The sequence below is a fragment of the Mauremys reevesii genome, linkage group 25, assembly GCF_016161935.1.
Source record: "Mauremys reevesii isolate NIE-2019 linkage group 25, ASM1616193v1, whole genome shotgun sequence".
Classification (NCBI taxonomy): domain Eukaryota; kingdom Metazoa; phylum Chordata; order Testudines; family Geoemydidae; genus Mauremys; species Mauremys reevesii.
This window is the reverse complement of record NC_052647.1, coordinates 12,677,990-12,700,093: the sequence shown is the minus strand read 5'-3', so window position 1 is coordinate 12,700,093 and position 22,104 is coordinate 12,677,990. Positions and strand designations below refer to the sequence as shown.

Below are 22,104 nucleotides of genomic sequence, written 5' to 3'. Positions count from 1 at the left end.
TCTGGGGGCAGGGTGAGGGTGATTTCATCTTGGGTGAAGTGCAGGGTGGCACCTAAGCGACAAAGCAGATCCCGTCCCAGTAGAGGCGTTGGGCAGTCGGGGAGGTAAACCAGCTTGTGGGAGAGAGTTCTGTCTCCCAAAGCACATTCTGCTGGGGCATACACTGGACATTTGATTCCTTTTCCTGTAGCGCCGACCACAGTGAGGGAATCTGCCACAGGCAGCTGGAGGGGTTGATTTACAGCGGTTCGAGCTGCTCCAGAGTCTACTAAAAAGTCTATTTCAGAATTTCCCACCCGCATTTTTACTCAGGGTTGAGGGGGCAGGATAGTCCGTCTCCCCTGACACCCCTAGTCTCGATTCTCTGCTGCCATCATAGGGGTATCTTCCCTCTCGGGGCACTCATTTTTCCAGTGTCCCTCCTTCCGGCATATGGCACACTGATTGCGACCCAAACGCCTTTCCTGTGAGCCAGGGCGCCCACGTCCACGGCCTCTCATTCCCCGGCCCCTTCCACCACCTTCCTGAAACTTCCTCTTGTCACTGGCCTGTACTGCTGCAACCATCATCTTCACTTGCCTTTTTTCCTTCTCTCCCTCTCTAAGGCTGTAAACCTTGTTTGCAGTTTCCAAAATCTGTGCCACAGACATGCCCATCAAATCCTCCTTTTTCTGCAATTTCCTTTTAATGTCAGGGGCAGCACGGCTGGTAAAGATACCTTTTATAATTGCCTCAGTTGCTGCATTATCAGGGTCTGCGTTAGTGTTTTGCCGAATGGCATCCCGGATGCGCTGCAGAAAAGCGACCGGACTTTCCTTAGGCTCCTGTATGAGCTCATAAGGTTTGGCCCAATTGTTATGGCGAACAGCTGAGCGTCGGAGTCCGAGCAAGAGCAGCTCCTTGTACACAGTGAGGCGGGTCCGATCCAGTGGATCATTAGGATTCCACCTAGGATCTGCTAGGGGGACCATATTGGCAGGAGTGGCAACATTAGCTGGATCCCGATCATGCCTTAGTTGTGCTTCTTCTCTTGCCTTAGCTATAACCTGATTCCTCTCCACTTCAGACAACAGGGTCCTCATAAGGATATTACAGTCATCCCAGTCAGGCTTGTGACTGGCAAAACATCCCTCAAAAACCGAAATAAACTTGCTGGGATTCGTGGAGAATTCCCCTGCCTGTGCCTTAAAGGCTGCTAGGTCCACTGGGTTAAAAGGCACATGTGAGTAAACTAGCATAGTAGTGGCCCGGCGCCCCTCTGCTCCCGGGCGAGCCACCACAGTCTCAGTAATCAATGGATAAAGTCCCACTGAAGGAGCAATCTCTGAAACCTGAGGCACCTGGTCTTTATACGGTGGGGGTGTAGGAGCTGAAGGGGACACCGACTCTGCCGTTACAACCGGGGAGGGGTTCGGGGAACTAACAACAGTGACTGCCGAGCCTGTCGGAGTCAGATTACACTCTTGCAACAGATCTGACCTATCTCTCAACAACATAAACAACTGTGCATACATAAATTCATTCCACTTATTCATTCGCTGACAAAACAAAGCTAATTGAAGGATCGTGTTGTAATTAAGTGATCCTCCGGTGGCCACCTTCCTGGCCCTCTAGCTGATACTGAGGCCAGTTTACTGTACAGAATCTTTTCAGTTTACTTTTAGTCAATGGATCTTTTCAAACACTTTCCAATTCATCAGAATGCATTCTAAGGGTGTACACCGTACCCTGCCTGTACTCTGTCCCTGCCCCATACCTATGGGAAGACACTGGGCGTCCCCAGGTCTTAACAGGCAAACAAAAGGTTAACAGCACTGGACTGTTCCTACCTTATCCACGAGACCGGTTCCCCACCGTCGCCCGCAGCTGCTTCTCCACTATCTGAGCGCTGCACCGTAGTGCCCTCCGGGTCGACCACACCGCGTCTCCGCCGAGGCCCCCGATGAAGTCACCGGTGCGCGCTGGGCATCGGTCGTCGCCGCAATCCGTCGACCTCCAGGAGGGGTCCGGGCAAGGCTAAATTTAGCCTCAAGCCCACCCAGGGACGCCAAAACTGTTGCCGGCACAAAAAGGCCTGAGGCTACAGCAACAGTGATTCGTTGCCCGGAGTGCTTCGCTCCAATTAGACACACCAGGGTGGAGAAGCAAAAAAAGGTTTATTTGAGATCTCAAAGCGCACGTGCTCGGAGACACAGACAGGTCTCAGATCAAGCACACCCCAGACAAGCAGCTCTCTGTCTTTATACATGAACTTAGCTAAGCATGTCTATTACCCCCAATGCCCAGCTCCCCCCTCCCCCCCCTTCTCCCTCCTTTTCAGTTCCCATACAGCAAATACATTATGAAGCAGCAATTACTCTAGGCAGGTTAGATCATACTTGGCAAAAAACATATTATCTCGTTAGTAACTTTTCTTGACCGGTCATTCTGTTTCACTCCCTTTAGCCAGGTGCAAGCAGGCTGTATAATTGCCTCCTGGTACTGATAACTAGTTGCCACACATTCTATTCTTTCCATCTAGCCTGTGGAGTTAATTAAAGTCTAAACATGGACGCGGTTCGGACAAGCAGAGGCCTAATACAGGGAGCCTTCATTGGCACTGTCATTTTCCACCCCTCTGTCAACACTGGGTCATGCCTGGTGCCACCAACAATCCTATGGGCTACACAGGGTAACATGTGGCGCCAGGGCTTGCAGGAAGGCGTGTGGCGAGCTGAGCGTGGGCGCCTGGCACAACACAGCCAGGCCGTGGGGAGGGGTTTTACACACTGGGCTCAGACCCGGCCGCTCCCCCTCCAGCCAGGCGCTGAGCAGTTACATGGGGAGAGGCACCTCCCGAGCCAGGCGTCAAAGGATCAGCCGGCGGCCAGCCAGGAGAAGGCAAGGCTGGCCCGTCAGAGCCCCCGGCCGACACCGACCGGCCCCAGCCAGCCCAGGCAGTGAGACGGGTTGGAGCCCGTTCTGGGATGTCACCTCACCTCCTGGGATTTCACTGAGCCCCTCCTGCTCCCCCAGCCGGGGTTCCCTCGCCCTGCTTTGGGAATTAGGCTCTCTGGCCTCTTGCAGCACACACAGGTCGGCCCACACCCGCTGCTGTTACCAGATGTGCCCGTTACTTTGGGGTAGGCGCGTTTATTTGGGTTACTCTTCGGGGGAGGTGGGATGTAATTCTGTCAATGTGCTGCTTGTGTCACTGTGTGTTCATACGGAGCCTGCTTCTCCCCGCTGCACGGCCCCTCCCAATGGAGCTACCCTGCAGGACCTCGGGTCCCCAGGGCTGGGCTCCTCCAGCCCCACAACCAGGTGAACGGACACACACAGGGCCGGCTTAGGCCAATTCCCCCAAATCGGGCCCCGCGCCCTAAAGAAGAGGCCTAACTTAGGTGCCTTTCTCATTTTTACTCACCCGGCGGAGGCCCGGGTCTTCGGCGGCACTTCGGCGGCGGGTCCTTCAGTGCCACAGAAGACCCGGAGCGAGTGAAGGACCCGCCGCCAAAGACCTGGACGGCCACCAGGTATTCAGCTCGGGCCCTGCACTTCCTAAAGCCGCCCCCCCCCCCACGCTCTCTCTCTCACACAGAGCAAGTCTGAGCGGACCGGGTCAATCAGTCTTTCAAGCTGACCCCCCCTTATATGCCCCTGGACTCAGCAGGCTGGGGCGAGCAGCACTTTCAAGCTGCCACCCTCCTATGCCCCAGGTTCAGCACGTCTCTATCCGCACTTCCACGTCACAATTGTCCTGGTCATAACCCACTTGCAGGGCCGGCTCTGGCTCAAACCTGTGGGGCGGCCGGAGCGGCAAAGCAGAAAAAAGGCAGAGTTTGGCTCCCTGCATCAGAACACTTCCTTGACCATGGGGCGGGGGGGTTGTAGAGAAACAACAATGGCTCATGGGAGAACACTAGATTTCTCTATTGGTAAACTGATGACTCAAGGGTTTTCTTTAGGCTACACCATAGGAGCTGATCATAGAATCATAGGGTTGGAAGGTATCTTGTCCAACCCCCTGCTCAAAGCAGGACCAATCCCTAGCCAGATTTTTGCCCCAGATCCCTAAATGGGTGATGTTCCTTCCAATGCAATTAGGCGGCTTCACTATTTTGGATCCCAGTGAAGGATTTATGACTAGAATTGGTCTGATAACTGCTGGGCTGGGTGGGTGCAGGTGTGGGTTCATTAACATCTGGAGCAGAGATCCGCCATCATGCACTGCTTCCCTGCTCCTCTGGTCCCAGAGTTCAGTGCGGTTCTTGCCTGGCAATCTCTGGTCTCCGTTCTGTAGCTAATGGCGATGCTGCCCTGGCCCATCTTCGATGCACATGAGGCTACAGGAGTTGCCTTAATCCTGTCACCCTTGTCAGGGGGGTCTGGGTGTGTCTCCCATCACCCTTCACTGCTCTCCGCAAGTCTTTTCTCTGATCCATTCTGGTTCAAGCAGAGGCGGGGGGGGGGGGGGTCCTTCATGAGTCAGACCGGCTGGATACTGCGCCCTGGTTCCCCAAGAACATAGAGCTGCCTGGTATCGCTGCAGACACAGACTGAGGTCAGCTCGGGGTGAGAGGACTCCCCCAGCACTCACGGGCACACCCCTTTGGGAGACAAACCCGAAATAATACTGGCTTGCCCTGTATAGAAAAATCTGCACAGCGCAAGCGTAACGCCCACAGACCCGGGTGTTGGGATCGAACCTGGGGCCGCTGGAGCTTAGGGCAGGAGCCGCTAGGGCAGGAGCTAGAAGCCAATCGGCTGTTAAACAAACTCACTAATCTCTCTCGCTAGGTGCCACCAGCTGGGCCAGACCCCCCCGCCCCCAGCCAGGTGGTGTGTGGGTCACACAAAATCCGTCCTCTTCCTCAATGTGACGCGAGATGATCCCGACTTCTCCCCCCCCCCCAGTAGAAATTACATCAACTGGGTTTAATCAGAAACAAAACAAATGTATTAACCCCGAGAGCAGATTTTAAGTGGTTCAGACAGAACAAAGCAGATCACTAAGCAACTGAAACAGAACCTGCAGACTGAGCTTAGCACACCCCATAGGTAGGATACAAATTAGCAAATTCTCACCCGGAGTGACAAGCAGGCTGGCGGTGCTCCCCTGCCCCAGGCTCTGGCCCTGGCTGGGGCTCAGCGCTGCTGGTTGGTGGAAGCCCCCAGGGCACTGCCCCGTGATGTCTGCTGCAGCCAGAGGTGCCAGTGCCGTGTGGGCAGATGGCCCCGTGCTGGCTTTCACCGAGCCACGGGAGCGCCCGTCACTGTCACGCTGCAGCCCCATGGGCTGGAGCTGCCCCTGGAATTACCCAGGTCCCGGCGGGCACGGTCCTGCTCCCACGGCTTCCCCACTGGGGCGTCCGCGAGAGCTGCAGCAAAGCTGGCTCGGGTACGGCTCCGTGTCCTGCGGGCGCACCCCCGGGGCAGGGCAGCTAGAGGCGGCCGCGAGGGCCGGCGAAGTAGCTCTGTGCCCAGGGCTGTCAGCCAGTTGACGGCTCCCTGGGACGTCCCCTTATCTCATAGATTCATAGATTCATAGACTCTAGGGCTGGCAGGGACCTCGAGAGGTCATCGAGTCCAGTCCCCTGCCCTCATGGCAGCACCAAATACTGTCTAGACCATCCCGGATAGACATTTATCTAACCTCCTCTTAAATATCTCCAGAGATGGAGATTCCACAACCTCCCTAGGCAATTTATTCCAGTGTTTAACCACCCTGACAGTTAGGAACTTTTTCCTAATGTCCAACCTAACCCTCCCTTGCTGCAGTTTAAGCCCATTGCTTCTTGTTCTGTCCTTAGAGGCTGAGGTGAACAAGTTTTCTCCCTCCTCCTTATGACACCCTTTTAGATACCTGAAAACTGCTCTCATGGCCCCTCTCAGTCTTCTCTTTTCCAAGCTAAACAAACCCAGTTCTTTCAGCCTCCTTCCTAGGTCATGTTCTCAAAGCCTTTAATCATTCTTGTTGCTCTTCTCTGGACCCTCTCCAGTTTCTCCACATCTTTCCTGAAATGCAGTGCCCAGAACTGGACACAATACTCCAGCTGAGGCCTGACCAGCGCAGAGTAGAGCGGGCGAATGACTTCTCGTGTCTTGCTCACAACACACCTGTGAATGCAGCCCAGAATCACCTTTGCTTTTTTTGCAACAGCATCACACTGTTGACTCATCTTTAGCTTGTGGTCCACTATAACCCCTAGATCCCTTTCTGCCGGACTCCTTCCTAGGCAGTCTCTGCCCATTCTGTGTGTGTGGAACTGATTGTTCCTTCCTAAGTGGAGCATTTTGCATTTGCATTTTGCATCTCACCCAGCAGACAGCTCCGCACACGCTCCCCACAGGCTGCGCCCTCATTCTGCCATTCCAGCCAGCACCACCATTGTTGTGGGTAAGGTCCTGGGTTTTCTCCCCAGCTCTGGGAGGGGAGTGGAGGCTGGTGGGTTAGAGCGGGGAGGCTGGGAGCCAGGAATCCTGGGTTCTCTCCCCGGCTCTAGGAGCGGAGTGGGGGCTGGTGGGTTAGATGGGGGGGGCTGGGAGCCAGGACTCCTGGGTTCTCTCCTGGCTCTGGCAGGAGCGGGGCTGGTGGGTTAGATGGGGCTGGGAGCCAGGACTCCTGGGTTTTCTCCCAGCTCTGGGAGGAGTGGAGGCTGGTGGGTTAGAGCAGGCCGGGCTGGCCGCCAGGAATCATGGCTACTCTCCCCGGCTCTGGGAGGGGAGTGGGGGCTGGTGGGTTAGATGGGGGGGGCTGGGAGCCAGGACTCCTGGGTTCTCTCCCCGGCTCTGGGAGGGGAGTGGGGGCTGGTGGGTTAGATGGTGGGGCTGGGAGCCAGGACTCCTGGGTTCTCTCCCCGGCTCTGGCAGGGGAGCGGGGGCTGGTGGTTAGAGCTGGCAGGCGGGGGCTGGGCTGATCTCTAACTAGCAGGGATCAGGAGGGAACTGTCCCCACTGGGTTCCCATCACGTCCTCCTGCCGTCGGTCTCGCAGCTGAGGCTGGAGCAGCTGAGGCTGGGCTCCGTTGCAGACCAGATACCGGGCTAGATGGGCCCTGGGCTGAGCCGCCCTGGCAGTGCCTGTGCACCAGCCCCGCATTTCCAGTGACAGCGACTCAGTCCCCACCCCCCCTGCCCAGAGCCCAGGGCCTAGGCGGGGGCCCCTGGCAAGACTCCCATTGACTGCAGGGGGTTGGACCAGGCCCCAGGGTACCGACGGAAAACCCAAGCCCGGCTCCCCCGACTCCTGCTCTCTCCGTCCCTCTCTCCTCAGCCATGAGACCCCAGCGGCTCCAGCATCCCTCTCCCGGGGGCTCCCTGGCGTGGCTGCTGCTTCTCCTGGCGCTGCCGGGTAAGTGCCCCCATCCCCCTCGCCGGCTCAGGCTGCGTGTCCCCAGGGGAATGCTAGTGGGGCCGGGCGGGGTGGGGCTGGGAGCGCCCCACTGGCCCCGCAGTGACATCGATTTGTTTTACTCATTGTTAATGAAGGTGCCTTCTGATAGAATCACTAGGAGGGGAGTGGGGCCTAGTGGTTAGAGCAGACCGGGAGTGCGGGTCTGGGAGCCAGGACAGCTGGGTTCTCTCCCTTGCTCTGGGAGGGGAGTGGGGTTTGATGTTCTCCTCTCTCAGTTCCACTGGGCTGTATCCCCCAGAGGTGTAGCCACAGCGGGACAGATCCGTTTGCCGTTTCAGGGGCCGCGCATGGCTCGTTTGAGGTGAGCGTTTCGCCGGAAGCTGCCATGGTGGAGCACGGAGGGTCCGTCTGGATAAACTGCAGCCACACGTGCCAGGATCCTGGCGCCAGGGGTGGCCTGGAGACCTCGCTCACCAAAACCGATAGTAAAGGTGGACCCGGGTGGGCGGCCTTTCTCCTCGTCGGTATCACGGAGTGGGTGTCGGCCCCTCAGTGCTACTTCGCCTGCGGTGGAGTTACGAGTGTGGTGGCTGCAAACATCTCCTCTTACCGTAAGTGCCGCTGGCTTAGGGTTACCATATGTCCAGATTATCCCGGATACGTCCAGATTTTGGGGTTTTAAATAGCCGTCCGGGAGGACTTTATAAAAATCTCAAAAGCTCCGGGATTTCCCGCCCAAAGCAGAGCGCGGCGCAGCTGACAGAGTGGCCGGGCCGGATTGAGCCGCTTGCATAGGGGCCTCCAGCAGCCAGAGCCCCTCCCCTGCTCCCCTCTTCCCTGCAGCCTCAGCGCCCCACGCCGGCAGCACTCTGGGCGGGGGGGGGGGGTCCTCAGGAGGGGGCAGTCAGGGACAAGGAGAAGGGAAGCTTAGATATGGGGTGGGCTCCCAGGGGGCGGTTAGGGGCAGAGGTCCCAGAGGTGGCGATCAGGAGACAGGGAGCGGGGGGAGGGTTGGATGGGTTGGGGGCTCTGTGGGGGCCAGTCAGGGGGTGGGAAGTGGGAGGGAGTAGATAGGGGCGAGTCTGCCCCCCCCCCAAGAGTGTCCTCTTCTTTGAAAGTTCAGATAATGGTAACCCCACGCTGGCTCCCAGCTGCAGTGGGCCTGGGGCGGCTTCTGTGCCACTGACACTGGTGCGATGCAGCGCTGGAGGAAGGGGAAAGTCGCTGGCGGACAGTAGGGTACAGAGCTGGGCTCCGGCCCCAGGCAGGGGACTGGCTGGCTCGGGGGGTGGGGCAGGGAACAGGCCTTTCCCCGCTGGGGACACCGGCTCCGCTCCATGAAGCCAGGCAGCACCTGCAGGTAGTTCCCCTCTGGCAGCCGTTGGGTGGGAGGAGTTGGGGGGGCTCAGTCCGGCTCCTGGCAGGGCAGGAATCCACATCCCAACCCCCTGCCCCACGTAGAGCCCCTGCCGGCCGGTCAGCGAGTCTGAGCCTGGCTCTCGCCGCCAGCAGGGGCCCCTCCGGGGCAGGGCTCAGCCGGCCTGGGGCGCGGGGATGCACCTTCCAGGCTCTTCCCCCAGCGGCGCCTTTCAGCAGCACCCGGGTGACGGGATCCGATTAACCCACCTTCGGGTGCTTCCCCCTCTGGCTCCAGGGCTGCCGGAGCGGGTGGTGCTGGAGCCGCTCCCCGAGATGGAGCTGGGCCGGGCCTATAACCTGACGTGCCGGGTTCTGAACGTGGCTCCTGTCACGCACCTCACCGTGACCCTCCGCCAGGGGGGACGGACCCTGCACACGGAGACCTTCCAGAACCACACCAGGACCGGACCCGACAACGTCACGGTGACCCACGAGATCACCCCTCAGCGACGGGACCACGGGCAGGAGATCACCTGCCACGCAGCCCTGGACCAGACGCCGCACGGGCCCCACTTCGAAAACAGCTCCTCCGCGGTGGAGCTCAAGGGTTATGGTGAGTTCCCACACGCTCCATGTGCCAGACACACCACTCTGCGCACCAGAGACACACTCCATGTGCCATGCCCCCTGCTCCTCCATGCACCAGAGACACTGCTCTGGGCACCAGAGACACACTCCATGTGCCATGCCCGCTGCTCCTCCGTGCACCAGAGACACCGTTCCATGCACCAGAGACACACTCCATGTGCCAGACACACCACTCTGGGCACCAGAGACACGCTCCATGTGCCATGCCCGCTGATCCATGCACCAGAGACACTGCTCTGGGCACCAGAGACACACTCCATGTGCCATGCCCACTGCTCCTCCGTGCACCAGAGACACCGTTCCATGTGCCAGAGACACACTCCATGCACCATAGACACGCTCCATGTGCCAGACACACCACTCTGGGCACCAGAGACACGCTCCATGTGCCATGCCCGCTGATCCATGCACCAGAGACACCACTCTGGGCACCAGAGACACACTCCATGTGCGATACCCACTGCTCCTCCGTGCACTGGAGACTCACTTTGGGTGCCAGACACTCCGCTCCGGGTGCTGGCGGTTCAGGGGACACAGGGGCTTTGCCTGACTGCCCAGCTCCCTGCACCCCCTGCTGACATGGTTTTTCTCACCTGCTGCAGATCTCCCAGAGCCCCAGCTCCAAACCTCCCTCTATATCGAGGTGGGCACCAGGGAGCCCATCCACTGTAGGGTGGCCGGGGTGTTCCCCGCCGCGGGAGAGGCCCGGTTCACCCTGTCCTTCGGGGGAGAGAGCCTGAACCTCACCGTCACCACGTCGGGCGACATGGCCGCCGCCGAGGGCAAGGTTTGGTCCCCGTCCCCGGGACAGCACCAGCTGAGCTGCACCGTGACCGTGGGGCCCGTGTCCAGATCCGCAGGGCAGAGCGTTCTCGTTTACAGTGAGTGTCTGGGGGCTCCCGGCCGCGCCCAGAGCGGGGCCTGCCCAGATTTCGGCATCTCGGGGGGCTCGGCGGGTGACGTCTGCACTGTGGGCCGGGCTGGCGCGGGGGCTGGGCAGATCTCTGTGGGTTCAGCTCCCGCGGGGGCTGGGTTCAGTTCACGCCGGTTCCTGCCCCTGGACTTTCCATCGGAGTTTTCAGGCTGAAACTCGCCCCAAGCCCAGAGCAGAACTCAGTCCCCCCGGCCTGATTTCCCACGGGTCCCCCCGCACCAGATCCCCTCCCTGCTCCCACGCCCAGTCCTAGCCTGGCCTGGGACTCGTCCCCCGACAGCCCCTCTGGGGCTCTGACCTGGCTCCCCTTCCACACAGGCGCTCCCAACAAACCTCTGCCAGCGCGGCCGAGCGGCTGCGTAGCCCAGGCCAGGGAATTCCTGCCAGCGGCTCCAGGGAGTCAGAGCCGCGCTGGGCTGGAAGGGAGCGGGCGAGGCCACCGAGCCCCCCAGCCATGCGCAGACCGGGGTCAGTCTGCCCCCGGCCCGGCCTGCCCCGCTGGGGAGAGGCAGGTTCCTACCCTGACGCAGGGCATGAGGAGCGGGCGCTGCCAGAGAACGGAGCCCTCCCTGGCCGGAGCTGGAGGGGAGAGGTGGGGCGGGGGGGAGCCATGGGGATTTAGGTACCAATCCATGCGTGGAGGAACTGGGCGCCTAACTCCCAGGGGATCTGGGCCTAACTCCGCTCGGGGTCTGGGGGTTAACGAACGGCCCAGGTGTGTCCAGCCCCCGGTTGGCTTCGACCATCTCACCCGTCTGCTCTCGAGTGAAGTGTCCTGCCGGGGAGCCAGCGTGCGGCCCCTGGGAGGGTATCAGCAGCCCGGGCCAAGCAGCAGCTCTGTCCTGGTCCCTTGCAGGTCTCCCCGAGCCTGTCCTGGAGGTGACTGAGTCCCGGACCTTCGTTAACAGCAACGTGACCGTTACGTGCCGTTCCCCTGAGGCCGACCCCCAGGGCGTCCTGCTCCAGCTCAGCGACGCCAAGGGAGTCCTGGTCTCCAGCGCCCCCGCCCAGCCCCGTGTGCAGCTCCAGCTGATGGCCAGCGAGGAAGACGACGGGAGGGAGTTCACGTGTGAAGCAAGGCCTGGCTCAGGCATCCCCGCCGTGAAACGCACGTCCGCCAGGCTCACTGTCCTCTGTGAGTAGAGGGGCCGCGGCTCTGTCGTCGGTGCTGCTCCGGCCCCGTCACCACCGGCCACGCTCTGCGCTCACCTCCTGCACTCAGGAAGCAACGCCCCCTTTTCACATGTCCGCTGAGCCCCCCAGAGCCTCAGCCAAGGACTCGAACCCAGGGCTCCCGGCCCATCCTCCCGCTCCACTCCCACAAGCTTTTCTTCAGACGCACTCGGCTGGGACAGTGACTTTCCTTGTGCCTGCGGCCTGGGGCGGCCATTCCTGTGCAGCAGAGGCCAGAGAAATGCACTGGGTCACAGAATCATAGAATCTCAGGGTTGGGAGGGACCTCAGGAGGTATCTAGTCCAACCCCCTGCTCAAAGCAGGACCAATCCCCAACTAAATCATCCCAGCCAGGGCTTCGTCAAGCCTGACCTTAAAAACCTCTAAGGAACGAGATTCCACCACCTCCCTAGGGAACCCATTCCAGTGCTTCACCACCCTCCTAGTGAAATAGCATTTCCTAATATCCAACCTAGACCTCCCCCACTGCAACTTGAGACCATTGCTCCTTGTTCTGTCATCTGCCACCGCTGAGAACAGCCAAGCTCCATCCTCTTTGGAACCCCCTTTCAGGTAGTTGAAAGCAGCTCTCAAATCCTCCCTCATTCTTCTCTTCTGCAGACTAAACAATCCCAGTTCCCTCAGCCTCTCCTCATAAGTCATGTGCTCCAGCCCCCTCATCATTTTTGTTGCCCTCCACTGGACTCTTTTCAATGTATCCACATCCTTCTTGTAGTGTGGGGCCCAAAACTCCAGATGAGGCCCCACCAGTGTTGAATAGAGGGGAATGATCGTGTCCCTCGATCTCCTGACAATGCTTCTACTTATACAGCCCAAAATGCCATTAGCCTTCTTGGCAACAAGGGCACACTGCTGACTCATATCCAGCTTCTCGTCCACTGTAACCCCTAGGTCCTTTTCTGCAGAACTGCTGCCCAGCCATTCGGTCCCCAGCCTGTAGCAGTGCATGGGGTTCTTCCGTCCTAAGTGCAGGACTCTGCACTTGTCCTTGTTGAACCTCATCAGGTTTCTTTTGGCCCAATCCTCTAATTTGTCTAGGTCCCTCTGTATCCTATCCCTACCCTCCAGCGTAACTACCACTCCTCCCAGTTTAGTGTCATCTGCAAACTTGCTGAGAGTGCAAATCATCCCATCCTCTAGATCATTAATGAAGATATTGAACAAAACCGGCCCCAGGACTGACCCTTGGGGCACTCCACTTGAAACCGGCTGCCAACGAGACATGGAGCCGTTGATCACTACCCGTTGAGCCCGACGATCTAGCCAGTTTTCTATCCACTGTGATAGACCCAGGCCGGTTGGGTACAGCAGAATAGCAGAAGGCAGATATACTGGCCACTGGATTAACAGTTTTCTGTTCCCTGACTGACCAGAGCAGGGGCTGCTCCAGGCTAATGAGAACACCTGACTCTAATTAACCTGTAATTCAGTTAATGTGACCACCTGACTCTAATTAAGGCCCTGCTGTTACTATAAAAAGGGCTCACTCCAGTCAGGCAGAGGAGAGGAAGTGCGGCTGAAGGGCTGGTTACTGAAGACACCCTAAAACATCGTTAAAGGAGCCCTAAGGTGAGGGTGAAGAAGGGAGAAGCAGGAGAGCTGTGGGGAAGTGGCCCAGGGAAATGTAGCAACTCTGGCAGTGAAAGGTTGGCTGCCAACAGCTGCTGCCATTATGGTCCCTGGGCTGGAACCCGGAGTAGAGGGCGGGCCCGGGTTCCCCCCAACCCACCACTACAGGAACAGCTCCTGGGAGGGGAAGTCAGGTCCCTGTCAGGACAGGAGGCTGAACAGAGACTGTGGGAGTTCTCTCCCCAACCTCCTTGCAGCCTATGATGAAAAGGGCTCAGCAGACTGTAACCCTGGCCCTAGAGAGAGAAGGGCTACGTGGAGGGTCACAGTGAGCCACTGAGGCTAAGCATAAACCGCCTAGAAGCGCAGGACCCACAGGAGCAAGGTCAGAGCTCTGCCACACCACCTAATAGTCCATTCATCCAGCCCATATTTCTTTAACTTGCCGGCAAGAATACTGTGGGAGACTGTATCAAAAGCTTTGCTAAAGTCCAGAAATAGCACCTCCACTGCTTTCCCCTCATCCACAGAGCCGGTTATCTCCTCATAGAAGGCAATGAGGTTAGTCAGGCATGACTTACCCTTGGTGAATCCATGCTGATTGTTCCTGATCACTTTCCCCTCCTTTAAGTGCTTCAGAATTGATTCCTTGAGGAATCAATTGATCAATTGATTCCAGGGACTGAGGTGAGGCTGACTGGCCTGTAGTTCCCCGAATCCTCCTATTTCCCTTTTTTAAAGCTGGGCACTACAATAGCCTTTCTCCAGTCATCCAGGACCTCCCCCGTTCACCATGAGGTTTCAAAGATAATGGCCAATGGCTCTGCAGTCACATCAGCCAACTCCTCTAGCACCCTCGGATGCAGCGCATCCGGCTCCATGGACTTGTGCTCGTCCAGCTTTTCTAACTAGTCCCGAACCACTTCTTTCTCCACAGAGGGCTGGTCACCTCCTCCCCATACTGTGCTGCCAAGTGCAGCTGTCTGGGAGCTGACCTTGTCTGTGAAGACAGAGGCAAAAAAAGCATTGACTACACTAGCTTTCTCCACATCCTCTGTCACTAGGTTCCCTCCCTCATTCAGCAAGGGGCCCACACTTTCCTTGACTTTCTTCTAGTTGCTAACATACCTGAAGAAACCCTTCTTGTTACTTTTAACATCTCTCGCTAGCTGCAACTCCAAGTGTGATTTGGCCTCCCTGATTTCACTCCTGCAGCCTGAGCAATATTTTTATACTCCTCCCTGGTCATTTGTCCAGTCTTCCACTTCTTGTAAGCTTCTTTTTTGTGTTTAAGATCAGCAAGGATTTCACTGTTAAGACAAGCTGGTCACCTGCCATATTTACTATTCTTCCTACACATCGGGATGGTTTGTTCCTGCAGCCTCAATAAGGCTTCTTTAAAATACAGCCAGCTTTCCTCGACTCCTTTCCCCGTCATGCTATTCTCCCAGGGGATCCCACCCATCAGTTCCCTGAGGGAGTCAGTCTGCTTTTCTGAAGTCCAGGGTCTGTATTCTGCTGCTCTCCTTTCTTCCTTGTGTCAGGATCCTGAACTCGACCATCTCATGGTCACTGCCTCCCAGGTTCCCATCCACTTTTGCTTCCCCTACTAATTCTTCCCGGTTCGTTAGCAGCAGGTCAAGAAGAGCTCTGCCCCTAGTTGGTTCCTCCAGCACTTGCACCAGGAAATTGTCCCCTACACTTTCCAAAACCTTCCTGGATTGTCTGTGCACCGCTGTACTGCTCTGCCAGCAGATATCGGGGTGATTGAAGTCCCTCATGAGAACCAGGGCCTGTGATCTAGTAAATTCTGCTAGTTGCCGGAAGAAAGCCTCGTCCACCTCATCCCCCTGGTCTATAGCAGACTCCCACCAAGACATGACCTTGTTGTTCACACTTAATCCAGAGACTCTCAGGTTTATCTGCAGTTTCATACAGGAGCTCTGAGCAGTCATACTGCTCACTTACGCCTGGTCTACACTGCGGGGAGGGTTCGAACTAAGGTACGCAAGTTCAGCTACACGAATAACGTAGCTGAGCTTGAAGTACCTTAGTTCGAAGTACTTACCCGTCCTCACGGCGCGGGATCGAAGTCCACGGCTCCCCCGTTGACTCCGCCACCGCCGTTTGCGGTGGTGGAGTTCCGAGTTGATGGGAGCGCGTTCGGAGTTCGATATATCGCGTCTAGATGAGACGCGATATATCAAACTCCGAGAAGTGGATTGCTACCCGCCGATCCAGCGGGCAGTATGGACGTACCCTCACATACAATGCAACTCCCCCACCTTTTCTGCCCTGCCTGTCCGTCCTGAACAGTTTATATCCATCCATGACAGTGCTCCAGTCATGTGAGTTACCCACCAAGTCTCTGTTATTCCAGTCACATCATAGTTCCTTGACTGTGCCAGGACTTCCAGTTCTCCCTGCTTGTTCCCCAGGCTTCTTGCATTTGTGTCTAGGCACTGAAGATAACTCACTGATTGTCCTGCTTTCTCAGTCTGAGACAGGAGTCCTCCCCTCTTGCACTCTCCTGCTCGTGCTGCCTCCCGGTATCCCATTTCCCCACTTACCTCAGGGCTTTGGTCTCCTTCCCCTGGTGAACCTAGTTTAAAGCCCTCCTCACTAGGCCAGCCAGCCTGTTTGCGAAGATGCTCTTCCCTCTCTTTGTGAGGTGGAGCCCGTCTCTGCCTAGCGCTCCTCCTTCTTGGAACATCACCCCATGGTCGAAGGTCCAAAGCCTTCTCTCCCACACCACCTGCGTAGCCATTCGTTGACTTCCACAATTCGACACTCCCTACCCAGGCCTTTTCCTTCCACAGAGCGGATGGACGAGAACACGACTTGTGCCTCAAACTCCTTCATCCTTCTTCCCAGAGCCACGTAGTCTGCAGTGACCCGCTCAAGGTCATTCCTGGCCGTATCACTGGTGCCCATGTGGAGAAGCAGGAAGGGTCTGATCAGTTCTTAGCATTAGGGTGTCAGGGCCCCGTCGCACCGGGCGCTGCCCAGACCCCGACCCAGATCAGGGCCCCATTGGCTCAGACCCAGGGTCACTCCGGGCGGCCATGGCAGAGGCAGAGCCTGACCCCAGAGCTCCCCAGTCCAGGCTGTTGCCTTGCCCGCAGGGCCCCCTGTGCTGCCCCAGAGCAGGGCTGCTGGCGCCAGGCAGGGCGGTGGGGAGAGCCCAGCGAGGAGGCTCCTGTGGCAGGGGAGAGCCGCCGTCCTTGGCAGCAGCCCGGGGGGAGGGCAGGAGATGGGGCTACCTGGCACTGGGCAGCGTAACCAACCGCCCCCTCTCGCTTCCAGACGGGCCCAGGATGGACGACTCCGGCTGCCCCAGGGAGTGGATCTGGAAGGAGGGGACGGAGCAGAGCTTCTCCTGCCTGGCCCGGGGGAACCCAGCGCCAGCCGTGGAGTGCACGAGGGACGGGGTGTCCGTCAGCATCGGGGTGCAGCGGCAGGTCAGCAGAGAGGACGCTGGGACCTACCACTGCAACGCATCCAACGCGCACGGCTGGGCCAGCCGGGATGTGACCGTCCAGGTGGAGTGTAAGTGGCCTTTGGTGGAGCCTCCAGCAGGCGACCCGGAGGGGGGGATTCCAGAGCTCCAAGGGGATTTAGGAGCAAAAGCGAATGGGTCTCAGGTAAAACCCCATTGACTTTCCGTGGGGTTTAGGAGCCCAAACACCCCCCCCCAAGCCGTGGGGCTCAGTACGGGGATCCGGGCTGCCATTCTCTGCTCTGGCGTCCTGCAGCAGGTCAGACTGGCAGACCCCAGTGATCCCTTCTGGCCGGTCCATCGGTGGGGCTTGTGCTCTGCGGGCTTCGCCAGGGCACAACCCCCGCCCCCAGGCTCAGGGGGTGCGTCCTGGCATCACTCCCACCCCGGAGCGAGCGGGGATGGGTCCAGCGTCCTGCAGCCTGGCGGTTCTCAGGTTCATCTCTGTCCCAACTCCTCCTCCTCCTAATTATGTGTAATATGACAGAACAGCAACCGAGCTCGGGGCCCCGTCGGGCCGGGCGCTGCCCAGACCCTGGCCAAGATCAGGGCCCCGTTGGGCTGGGTGCTGCCCAGACCCCAGCCGACATCAGGGCCCCGTCGGGCCGGGCGCTGCCCAGACCCCGGCCGAGATCTGGGGCCCCGTCGGGCCGGGCGCTGCCCAGACCCCGGCCGAGATCAGGGCCCCGTCGGGCCGGGCGCTGCCCAGACCCCTGCCGAGATCAGGGCCCAGTCGGGCCGGGCGCTGCCCAGACCCCTGCCGAGATCAGGGCCCTGTCGGGCCGAGCGCTGCCCAGACCCCGGCTGAGATCAGGGCCCCGTCGGGCCAGGTGCTGCACAGACACAGCATGACAGTCCTTGCCCAGAGATCTCACCATCTAAAAGGCAGAGAGTGGCAGGGGAAACTGAGGCACTGAGCGGGTGAGGTACTTGCCCAAAGCCAGTGGCTGAGGGGGGTAGAACCCAGGTGTCCTGAGTCCCAGCCCACTGCCCACCCCACGAGGCTGAACCAGCTCTTAGACCTTGTCTGTGAAGACAGAGGCAAAAAAAGCATTGACTACACTAGCTTTCTCCACATCCTTGTTGCGAATAACGTAGCTGAGCTCGAAGTACCTTAGTTCGAAGTACTTACCCGTCCTCACGGCGCGGGATCGAAGTCCACGGCTCCCCTGTCGACTCCCCCGTCGAATCCAAAGCCTTCTCTCCGACACCACCTGCGTAGCCATTCGTTGACTTCCACAATGCGACACTCCCTACCCAGGCCTTTTCCTTCCACACGGCAGATGGACGAGGACACGACTTGTGCCTCAAACTCCTTCATCCTCCTTCCCAGAGCCACGTAGTCTGCAGTGACCCACTCAAGGTCATTCCTGGCCGTATCACTGGTGCCCATGTGGAGAAGCAGGAAGGGTCTGATCAGTTCTTAGCATTAGGGTGTCAGGGCCCCGTCGCGCCAGGCGCTGCCCAGACCCCGAGCCAGATCAGGGCCCCATTGGCTCAGACCCAGGGTCACTCCGGGCGGCCATGGCAGAGTCAGAGCCTGACCCCAGAGCTCCCCAGTCCAGGCTGTTGCCTTGCCCGCAGGGCCCCCTGTGCTGCCCCAGAGCAGGGCTGCTGGCGCCAGGCAGGGCGGTGGGGAGAGCCCAGCGAGGAGGCTCCTGTGGCAGGGGAGAGCCGCCGTCCTTGGCAGCAGCCCGGGAGGACGGCAGGAGATGGGGCTACCTGGCACTGGGCAGCGTAACCAACCGCCCCCTCTCGCTTCCAGACGGGCCCAGGATGGACGACTCCGGCTGCCCCAGGGAGTGGATCTGGAAGGAGGGGACGGAGCAGAGCTTCTCCTGCCTGGCCCAGGGGAACCCAGCGCCAGCCGTGGAGTGCACGAAGGACGGGGTGTCCGTCAGCATCGGGATGCAGCGGCAGGTCAGCAGAGAGGACGCCGGGACCTACCACTGCAACGCATCCAACGCGTACGGCTGGGCCAGCCGGGATGTGACCGTCCAGGTGGAGTGTAAGTGGCCTTTGGTGGAGCCTCCAGCAGGCGACCCGGAGGGGGGGATTCCAGAGCTCCAAGGGGATTTAGGAGCAAAAGTGAATGGGTCTCAGGTAAAACCCCATTGACTTTCCATGGGGTTTGGGAGCCCAAACACCCCCCCCCAAGCCGTGGGGCTCAGTACGGGGATCCGGGCTGCCATTCTCTGCTCTGGCGTCCTGCAGCAGGTCAGACTGGCAGACCCCAGTGATCCCGTCTGGCCGGTCCATCGGTGGGGCTTGTGCTCTGCGGGCTTCGCCAGGGCACAACCCCCGCCCCCAGGCTCAGGGGGTGCGTCCTGGCATCACTCCCACCCCGGAGCGAGCGGGGATGGGTCCAGCGTCCTGCAGCCTGGCGGTTCTCACGTTCATCTCTGTCCCAACTCCTCCTCCTCCTAATTATGTGTAATATGACAGAACAGCAACCGAGATCAGGGCCCCGTCGGGCCAGGCACTGCCCAGACCCCGGCCGAGCTCGGGGCCCCGTCGGGCCGGGCGCTGCCCAGACCCCGGCCGAGATCTGGGGCCCCGTCGGGCCGGGCGCTGCCCAGACCCCAGCCGAGCTCGGGGCCCCGTCGGGCCGGGCGCTGCCCAGACCCCGGCCGAGATCTGAGGCCCCGTCGGGCCGGGCGCTGCCCAGACCCCAGGCGAGCTCGGGACCCCGTCGGGCCAGGCGCTGCCCAGACCCCAGCCGAGCTCGGGGCCCCGTCGGGCCGGGCGCTGCCCAGACCCCGGCCGAGATCAGGGCCCTGTCGGGCCGGGCACTGCCCAGACCCCGGCCGAGATCTGGGGCCCCGTCGGGCCGGGCGCTGCCCAGACCCCGCCGAGCTCGGGCCCGTCGGCCGGGCGCTGCCCAGACCCCGGCCGAGCTCGCGGCCCCGTCGGGCCGGGCGCTACCCAGACCCCGGCGGAGATCAGGGCCCCGTCGGGCAGGGCGCTCCCCAGACCCCGGCCGAGCTCGCGCCCCATCGGTCCGGAGCTGCCCAGACCCCGGCCGAGATCAGGGCCCCGTCGGGCCAGGCGCTGCCCAGACCCCGGCCGAGATCAGGGCCCCGTCGGGCCAGGCGCTGCCCAGACCCCGGCCGAGATCAGGGCCCCGTCGGGCCAGGCGCTGCCCAGACCCCGGCCGAGCTCAGGTCCCTGTCGGGCCAGGCGCTGCCCAGACCCCGGCTGAGATCAGGGCCCTGTCGGGCCGGGCGCTGCCCAGACCCCGGCTGAGATCAGGGCCCCGTCGGGCCGGGCGCTGCACAGACACCGCATGACAGTCCCTGCCCAGAGATCTCACCATCTAAAAGGCAGAGAGTGGCAGGGAAAACTGAGGCGCTGAGCGGGTGAGGTACTTGCCCAAAGCCAGTGGCTGAGGGGGGTAGAACCCAGGTGTCCTGAGTCCCAGCCCACTGCCCACCCCACGAGGCTGAACCAGCTCTTAGACCTTGTCTGTGAAGACAGAGGCAAAAAAAGCATTGAGTACACTAGCTTTCTCCACATCCTCTGTCACTAGGTTCCCTCCCTCGTTCAGCAAGGGGCCCACACTTTCCTTGACTTTCTTCTAGTTGCTAACATACCTGAAGAAACCCTTCTTGTTACTTTTAACATCTCTCGCTAGCTGCAACTCCAAGTGTGATTTGGCCTCCCTGATTTCACTCCTGCAGCCTGAGCAATATTTTTATACTCCTCCCTGGTCATTTGTCCAGTCTTCCACTTCTTGTAAGCTGCTTTTTTGTGTTTAAGACGAGCAAGGATTTCACTGTTAAGACAAGCTGGTCACCTGCCATATTTACTATTCTTTCTACACATCGGGATGGTTTGTTCCTGCAACCTCAATAAGGATTCTTTAAAATACAACCAGCTCTCCTGGACTCCTTTCCCCCTCATGCTATTCTCCCAGGGGATCCTGCCCATCAGCTCCCTGAGGGAGTCAGTCTGCTTTTCTGAAGTCCAGGGTCTGTATTCTGCTGCTCTCCTTTCTTCCTTGTGTCAGGATCCTGAACTCGACCATCTCATGGTCACTGCCTCCCAGGTTCCCATCCACTTTTGCTTCCCCTACTAATTCTTCCCGGTTCGTTAGCAGCAGGTCAAGAAGAGCTCTGCCCCTAGTTGGTTCCTCCAGCACTTCCACCAGGAAATTGTCCCCTACACTTTCCAAAACCTTCCTGGATTGTCTGTGCACCGCTGTACTGCTCTGCCAGCAGATATCGGGGTGATTGAAGTCCCTCATGAGAACCAGGGCCTGTGATCTAGTAACTTCTGCTAGTTGCCGGAAGAAAGCCTCGTCCACCTCATCCCCCTGGTCTATAGCAGACTCCCACCAAGACATGACCTTGTTGTTCACACTTAATCCAGAGACTCTCAGGTTTATCTGCAGTTTCCTACCAGAGCTCTGAGCAGTCATACTGCTCTCTTAGGCTTGGTCTACACTGCGGGGAGGGTTCGAACTAAGGTACGCAAGTTCAGCTACACGAATAACGTAGCTGAGCTCGAAGTAACTTAGTTCGAAGTACTTACCCGTCCTCACGGCGCGGGATCGAAGTCCACGGCTCCCCCGTTGACTCCGCCACCGCCGTTTGCGGTGGTGGAGTTCCGAGTCGATGGGAGCGCGTTCGGAGTTCGATATATCGCGTCTAGATGAGACGCGATATATCGAACTCCGAGAAGTCGATTGCTACCCGCCGATCCGGCGGGCAGTATGGACGTACCCTCACATACAATGCAACTCCCCCACCTTTTCTGCCCTGCCTGTCCGTCCTGAACAGTTTATATCCATCCATGACAGTGCTCCAGTCATGTGAGTTACCCACCAAGTCTCTGTTATTCCAGTCACATCATAGTTCCTTGACTGTGCCAGGACTTCCAGTTCTCCCTGCTTGTTCCCCAGGCTTCTTGCATTTGTGTCTAGGCACTGAAGATAACTCACTGATTGTCCTGCTTTCTCAGTCTGAGACAGGAGTCCGCCCCTCTTGCACTCTCCTGCTCGTGCTGCCTCCCGGTATCCCACTTCCCCACTTACCTCAGGGCTTTGGTCTCCTTCCCCTGGTGAACCTAGTTTAAAGCCCTCCTCACTAGGCCAGCCAGCCTGCTTGTGAAGATGCTCTTCCCTCTCTTCGTGAGGTGGAGCCCGTCTTTGCCGAGCACTCCTCCTTCTTGGAACATCATCCCATGGTCGAAGAATCCAAAGCCTTCTCTCCGACACCACCTGCGTAGCCATTCGTTGACTTCCACAATTCGACACTCCCTACCCAGGCCTTTTCCTTCCACAGGGCGGATGGACGAGAACACGACTTGTGCCTCAAACTCCTTCATCCTTCTTCCCAGAGCCACGTAGTCTGCAGTGACCCGCTCAAGGTCATTCCTGGCCGTATCACTGGTGCCCATGTGGAGAAGCAGGAAGGGTCTGATCAGTTCTTAGCATTAGGGTGTCAGGGCCCCGTCGCGCCAGGCGCTGCCCAGACCCCGACCCAGATCAGGGCCCCATTGGCTCAGACCCAGGGTCACTCCGGGCGGCCATGGCAGAGGCAGAGCCTGACCCCAGAGCTCCCC

The 22,104-nt window shown here is 59.2% G+C and overlaps 1 protein-coding gene across 1 annotated transcript in view; it reads left to right on the top strand.

Moving 5' to 3' along the window:
- The window catches only part of LOC120390975 (intercellular adhesion molecule 1-like), a 57,730-nt gene that overhangs the window by 21,374 nt on the left and 14,252 nt on the right, over window positions 1-22,104 (top strand). The window contains exons 4-8 of the mRNA XM_039514116.1: window positions 7,674-7,946; window positions 8,990-9,307; window positions 9,945-10,223; window positions 11,133-11,411; window positions 16,347-16,589. Coding sequence (XP_039370050.1) covers window positions 7,674-7,946; window positions 8,990-9,307; window positions 9,945-10,223; window positions 11,133-11,411; window positions 16,347-16,589 — 1,392 coding nt within the window. The remainder of the gene's footprint in view (window positions 1-7,673; window positions 7,947-8,989; window positions 9,308-9,944; window positions 10,224-11,132; window positions 11,412-16,346; window positions 16,590-22,104) is intronic.